The sequence below is a fragment of the Branchiostoma belcheri genome, unplaced genomic scaffold, assembly GCF_001625305.1.
Source record: "Branchiostoma belcheri isolate BF01 breed outbred unplaced genomic scaffold, Haploidv18h27 scaffold356, whole genome shotgun sequence".
NCBI classification, from domain to species: domain Eukaryota; kingdom Metazoa; phylum Chordata; class Leptocardii; order Amphioxiformes; family Branchiostomatidae; genus Branchiostoma; species Branchiostoma belcheri.
In genome coordinates, this window is record NW_017803972.1 from 1 (window position 1) to 7,671 (window position 7,671).

Genomic DNA, 7,671 nt, shown 5'->3' on the forward strand with positions numbered 1-7,671 from the left:
CTGAATAGGGTTAAAAGCCCTCTAGTAGAAAGCAGGTTTCATGAACAACACTAAATCAAGTTTTAGCCAGCTCTCCCGAAAGAATGCCTATCGAGTGTGGTTTTTGGCAGCTCCATCCCCTCTCCTGGAAGAAAAACTGTCAGCTAAAGGAGAGTTGTTACACGATAAACCTCAATAAACCACAGGTTTAGCCAGCTGCCAGGATGTTTGTTAGTGCTGCTAATGTGTTAGTTAAACATGTCTTCTCATCAAACGCCAAACGTTGAAATGGTAACAAATCACCAAGTGTTCAATGCACGTACCGCAAACAACGCCGACGTCATCCCTATGATCGCAGTCATGATTCCGCCATCCCTCGTGCGAACAGTTAAACAGGCTACTCTCTGTCCCATCACATTGTAGGTCTTGTATGTAGATCGGTCCCGTTCCTAAAAGTTAAAAAAAAGTTATAAAAAAACAGATCAGATGTAGTCATTGCAATAATTTTCCAATTCTAATTCATTAATACATTTTAAAGGTATTACCCACGTTAAGCGAGGGTCACTATCCGCCGTACGCGCAACTACATGCTGTCTACGTGAAAAACGTGGGCAAATTTTGTGGATCTGTATGTGGTGAGTACCGCCTTCGTACGGAATCCTACAGATTTGCTGCATTCAGACACACGACGTAGCACTTTAAGTGCATGCAAAAGTCTCTCTGTGTGCGGGCTGCGGATTCATCCCCTGTGCAGAATCGGGCCTTTTCGCACAAGGGATTAAAGAAGCTATCCACATCAGGGAATTACAACCATTCACGGCGGTCTGTCACTACGGTATTCTTTCCCATTGCTATGCGCGTTCGAAAAGGTATCGGGTTACAAGACGCTATTTTGGCCTGTTTTGGACTACCCGTAAAATATTTGAAAATAAAGAAATAATATTTAGGGGTAAATTTCGTCAAATTAAAATGAAATTATCGTCTTAACATCCTTTAAATGTTAGCTTTTTATGTTAAATCACTGATTTTTTAAAATTTCGCTCAGAAAAACGATTATTTTCGGGTTTCCGAGCACAAGTAATGTCACGTTTTTAGGCAAACATCGTTCAAACCTGGCTACGTATATTACCCCAGATCCCTGATTTTTATATTTTTCGCAGACTAGGAATAAGATAAAAAATCGTGTTTTAGGGATTTTTTAATTTCTGATTTGAAGTCTAGTTTTTGTCGACATATTGGTGAAAAAATGGCATTTTTTGACATTTTTCTCACTAAATTACCCATAATTGAGGCCATTTTTGAAAAATCCCTAAAACACGATTTTCGGGACAACCGATATGCACAATTAATGCTAATTTGATGACGTCATTGGCCAAAATCCAAGATGGCGGACCATATCATTAGAACAGGTATATACAGGTTATTTTCATTAAAATTTCATCCTTTTCTTTCCTCCATTTCTTTTTTTCAAAAATGGTTTAAATGAAGGTATTCAGTATGTTTACAATGTATTTTAGGCTTTATCATTATAAAAAACTATTTTTGAAAATTCAAGATTGATGAACCAAGATGGCGGATATCTTAAATATGCATGACGTCATTTTATGACGTCACCGGTGTTGCTATGGGCAACATAAGACTTAGTACACCCTAATATTCTGTCATAAGCACTTTTGGTAAAGTTATGTTGAATACCATTTAGTTTTCAGGGAAAAACCCTTTTTAGACTGTTTTGGCCAATAAAATCACATTAATGACGTCATATTACGTCATAACGACATTAAAATTGTAGATATAATAAAATTTTACTAGTACACCATCCTCTGACAATTTGGTGGTCATACGACATACCGTTCGCGAGTTCTGAGGGGGGGTCAAATGACCCCCCCCCCTTCCCCCCCATGCCCAAAAAAAGACCTGTCTAGGTAGGGTTAAACCTGTTTCATAATGACTTCTACCAACACAGATGAACCTTTATATAATAACGATGCTGTTAATGTGATGTCAGAAATTGTCAGCAGTCATTGTGCATTATGTATTTCCGGAGCGGAGGTTTGGAATCTGAGATTTCTTAATTTCATAAGTACAATACACTGAGAAAATAGTTTTAAATGATGTGCATTATCATTATTATAAATACTCCGATGTGTAAAGGAAAGTTGTACCTCTGCCAAAATAGGCATCAGGGCGAACTCCATATACATTCGGATAGCCCAGCATCCTGCAGACAACTTCTGCATCCTTCAAGTCGAAACCGTTGTGACAAACTGTGCCCCATCTGGAACTGTCGGCCGGCCGGACTTCCACACGCCCCTCGTTTGGACCGGAACCTCCGACAAGACGGATTCTGCTGGAATCTGAAAATGAAACAATCATCCCTATTAACAATATCAGAGTAAATCTTTTTAATTATCATACAAAAACTCAGAAAACATAAGACAAATCAGACACAGTTTGGCCGGAAAAAGGGAAAAGCTTTAATTTGTGACTTTTCCGAAACAAACACCAATATCATAAACTATATTGTGAAACAACTCACTAGGTAAAACTTATAATTAACAAGGCGGATGAAGGGGCGGTGGTGGGTGAAGAGACAAACAAAAGAACGACCGGCACCCGCGTATAGTCAAGTCGAATGGCGAATCACGTGATCGTGTCAAGGGTTATGGGCCGAAAGAAAAGAAACAAGGGTTTTCTAGACAATTAACAAAAATTACCAATGGTCAATTTTTCCCAATTAGAACAATGCATCACTGTTTATCATGTTACGATGCTAAATTTCATTCCAACAAAAATAGCACACAAGAATAAAATTTTAACCAACACTGTCGCCCTTAAGATAATGATTAATGACCTATCACTTGCATACTGTTACAGACACGAGACCTTATTCACTTTACAGATACGTGACGTCAACAAACGTAATAGAGACGGAGGACGAAATAATTTCCTGTCACGTTTGATGAACTGTTGACGTCACATATCATTTATGTCTCATAAGGTCCTGTCTATGTAACTGTAACTCTCGCGCATTTCCGTTAGAAAGTGATTGGTCATTAATTATCCTGATGAATGAGGTGGTCGTTCTTGAGTTATCGTGCTAAATCACATCTAAATAACCAAACGCTACCCAAAACATATTTAACATCCTCCTTCTTTTGGCGGTAATGCCCATCGTCCATCTTTTTTGTAGCTAATACGAAACGTTGATTCGCCAGGCCTCCTTTGGGTATTCTGTAGTAATCACCAACTTGCATGCCACTACTCATTTTCGAAAGGTGTGGTGAAGTGTGGTTCTCGGAACCTTCATTTTATGTCCTATCCGAGGAACCTAACTGAATCTAAGTACTAATTTTGAGTGAAGTGACGAAAGCCTTGTAAGTGCCTTTTCCGAAGGGACAACGTCGGGGCATGTAGGTAAAATCTAACCAAAGATCCATGGATTCCGGGCCGATTCCCTCTAGGCGAATGTGAAACACCATAGCGCTGGGGTACATTTGTACCCCAGTTACGTACGCTGAGTATACGGATTAAAATGAACGTACCTGTACGACAGACCACGCCTGCATCTTGGCCATGGTCACAGTCGTGAATCGTCCACCCTGCGTAAGAGCAGTTAAAGAGGCTGGTCTCGTTACCATCACATCGTAGGTCATCCATGTAGATTGGTACCTGTTCCTGTGTTTTAAAAGTGTGCATCAGCAAGTCCAAAAACGATCTTAAAGACATATAAAAACAAATCAACATAACTAACAAAATGAAGATCTTACCTTGGCCAAAATATGCATCATTTTGAACCTGGGTAGCGTTAAGATAACCCAGCATTCTGCAAACAACGTCTGCATTGTCCATGTTGAAACGGTTGTGGCAAACTGTGCCCCAGGTCATACCGTCCTCTGGTCGGACTTCCACGCGTCCTTCGTTAGGCCCGGAACCACCAAAGAGACGGATTCTGCTGGGATCTAAATATATCATCACACTCATATGTACATGATGAAAATTGAGGTGGGAACTTGCAATGTGTTATAAATGACATAGAAATAAAGCGTAAGGCGTTAAATCTGAGCCCTTGACTATACATTATCATTTTGTAGTTTAGCGGGCAATGGACTTGAAAGCCCTATATTTTATTGGTTTATTTCATTTTACTTTAAATTCCTACTTACTTACTTATTTCATCGAACCAAAACTTTGATATTATAATGAATACTTAATCAATGTACCACAGACAACGCCGGCATATCGTCTATATCCACAGTCGTGACTCCCCCATCCTGCGTACGAGCAGTTAAACAGGCTGCTCTCGTTTCCATTGCATCGTAGGTCAGCCATGTAGGCCAGCCCTTGTCTATCTAAAAAAAAACAATTTTGGGAAGATTTTAAAAAGGTCATCATAGAAGCATACAAAAAGGCTTCATAAGTTTGAATACGAATGCGTAAAGAAAGTCGTTACGTGAGACAACAGAAGACGAATCGTACCTAACGATGACATAAAGTCGTTTGCCCAGATGTAGCCCAGCATTCTGCAAACAACGTCTGCGTCCCTTAGGTCGAAGTGTTCAGCACAGACTCCGCCCCAAGGCCAACTGTCGGCCGGTCGAACTTCGACAACTCCTTCGTTTAGTCCGTGAAACCCAACAAGACGGATTTTGCTGGAATCTAAAGGTATTTCCTTTCAATAACTATCAGTTTAATGCAAATGTTAACTCTTGGCTAATTGCAATTGACGAGAATATTACAGTTCTGAAATTTGATATTTCTTTGAAATACCACCCAAACTATCTATGTAGTAATGTTTCCAAGTCAGTGTTCTTATAGCTCTGAAATTAAATATTTTAGGAACTAGTCCTTTATGAGTCCTAGTCTGAAATATGCAGATGCAATTTGGCATGGCGGTAAAACCGGTCAATCCACTCTTGTTGAGAGATTCAATAAGAATGTTCCTTTCTCGTGTTCCCCTTAAGCCCCTGTCACACATTGCAGAATATTGTCTCCGATCTGCCGAACCCATGGAAAGGAGTAGGTCGGGAGTAAGGTCGGCTGTAGTTGGCTATTTGGCTGATTCGTAACTCGATAAAAAGCATGCCCAAAACTACACTGCGTACTGAGCCGGTCTGTGCGTGTGCCGTGCGTATGCTGACATTAATTTAACACAAAACTTACATAAAACGACGGAGATAAACATGAAGTGCGCAGTTTGCGTACGGATGCGTATGAAAAAAATTGTCCGTACGCAACTCATACGCACTTATCATAGAGAGATACCATAAGAAGACGGTACAAATTTAACAGGGCTGTGGTGCGTTAATGATAGCCTCAAAAGACCGGCAAACTGTAAACTGGATGGCTAAACTCCCTCGGTGTGTTAGGCCACAGCAAGTAAATTTTATGGATGACGTCCGCGTGCGCATTGATTTTGGCCTGTTCCTAAAAAAAAAAACAAGAAATTCCGTTTCCTGTAATTATGACCAAATAGTCACGACAGTGCCGCAAAGTGGGCTCGCCACCCTTGGTCACCAAGTATGTGAGCGTTAAGAGCGAATGTCTGTAAGGATCAAACAATGGTGGCAGGGGTCAAAAAATCGATTTCGCTCAAACTTTGCACAGTGATAGTACTTGGCCCACAACCCCTCAAAATAGCTTTCTTTCCGGTCAGCACCGATCGTTGCCATGGTAACGGGCCAAACATGTTTCGGGGCCATTTTCCCTGATTTAGACATGTGAAAAACATGAAATTTGGCATAGTTTAAGGCACGATTACGAGCAAGTGCTTCATTAGTATGGAAAAACAAAGTATGGGCATGAAAGACCAACTAATCCGCTATTCTAGAATAGCTTTGAAATTTTCAAGAAGTTCGTTTAAAGGACCTGGGCAACCATAACACAATACAGTGTTTGAGGCTTATGAAAAAGCATTATTTCTTCCCAACTTCAAAGTGCTGTAAGTCCAAAGATGGGGGTTTTTTTTGCTTCAAATTTGAATGATAGATACATTAACATATGTGCTATAAAATGCATGGTTGCAAACTTTGGGCACTTCTTTGGTTGTCACGTGGTTGGCCTTAGAAGTAGGTCAAATTTTCAATTTGAGGGAAAATATGATTTTTAGCCATGTTCAGGATACAATATCTACAAAAGAAAGAAAGCAATCTGATAAAGTCTTTTGCCCAAAGTAACACTATGTCTTGTCTATTAAATGAATACTTGTGGAGGTTGGGGTCTTGTGTCGTTGGTGTGCACTTGTCCCTAAAAGTAGGCCGATATTTTGTCATTTACAGAAATTTACATATACGGCAATGTTTGAAGCTCTAGAAATAACAAAGTAGGATGTCATTTGAATTTAATCTTTGCGGGGAAGTACATATATGTATAGTATATCAAATGAATACTTGGGAAGGTTGGGGTCTTGTGTCGTTGGTGTGCACTTGTCCCTAAAGTAGGCCATATTTTGGACATGTACAGATATTGACATATACGGCTATGCTTGAAGCTCCAGAAATCACAAAGTAGGATGTCATTTGACTTCAATCTTTGCAGGAAAGTACATATATGCATTGTATATCAAATGAATACTTGTGGAGGTTGGGGTCTTGTGTCGTTGGTGTGCACTTGTCCCTAAAAGTAGGCCATATTTTGGACATGTACAGAAATTGATATATACGGCTATGTTTGAAGCTCTAGAAAGAACAAAGTTAGATGCTATTTGAATCCAATCTTTGCGGGGAAGTACATATATTTATAGTATATCAAATGAATACTTGTGGAGGTTGAATTCTTGTGTCGTTGGTGTGCGCTTGTCCATAAAAGTAGGCCATATTTTAAACATGTACAGAAATTGACATATGTTTGACATATGTTTGAAGCTCTAGAAAGAACAATTACAAACTTAGATGCTATTTGAATTCAATCTTTGCGGGGAAGTACATATATGTATTGTGTATCAAATGAATACTTGTGGAGGTTGAGTTTTTGTGTCGTTGGTGTGTACTTTTCCCTAAAAGTAGGCCATCTTTTGGACGTACATACAGAAATTAGCAAAAACTGCTATGTTTGAAGGTCTAGAAATGACGAAGTAGGATGTCATTTTAATTCAATATTTTAAGAGGAGTACACATATATGTATTGTGTATCAAATAAGGGCGTGTGGAGGTTGGAGTCTTGTGTCGTTGTTGTATACTTGTCACTAAAAGTAGGCCATATTTTAAACATTTACAGAAATAGGCATATGCGACATGAACAAAAAAGGAAGCCCTCAAAATCACCCATGTGATAGCCAATACTATAATAAACACATGGTAGAAGGAGAGGTCTGAAAATAAATTCACTTTGGTATTTTCATCAGCTCAAAAACAGCCCAAAATCCAAATTTGGGTACAAGTGCAGAAAATGACCTACTTCGAGGTTGCCCAAAGACTGAAATCTGCATGTACATGGACTTCACACTAATTTCGTACAAGTTAAGCCAAGCTAATTATATCCTGAAGTATTTGTCGTTACGTTAAAGCAGTTGGCGGTGACCGCGTCCTAAACTTTGCCAATTTCCGTGTTTTAGAGACGCATAAATCTGTCAAAATGGCCCCAGAACTTGAATGGGCTGTTGCCATGGCAACGATGGGGTTTGAGCGGAAAGAAAGCTATTTCAAGGGGTTGTGGGCGAAGTACTATCACTGTACAAAATATGAGCAAAATCGA

The 7,671-nt window shown here is 39.6% G+C and overlaps 1 protein-coding gene across 1 annotated transcript; it reads right to left on the reverse strand.

Annotated features, from left to right (window-relative positions):
* Positions 1-302: 302 nt before the first annotated feature.
* LOC109475932 (scavenger receptor cysteine-rich type 1 protein M130-like) lies at positions 303-4,990 on the reverse strand (the record flags this gene model as incomplete). Its single annotated transcript, XM_019776745.1, is given in 7 exon segments — positions 303-428; positions 2,145-2,357; positions 3,531-3,651; positions 3,730-3,941; positions 4,170-4,331; positions 4,450-4,638; positions 4,987-4,990. Coding segments are annotated over 7 exon segments (1,027 nt in total), but the record flags the coding sequence as incomplete, so codon positions are not given.
* Positions 4,991-7,671: the final 2,681 nt, after the last annotated feature.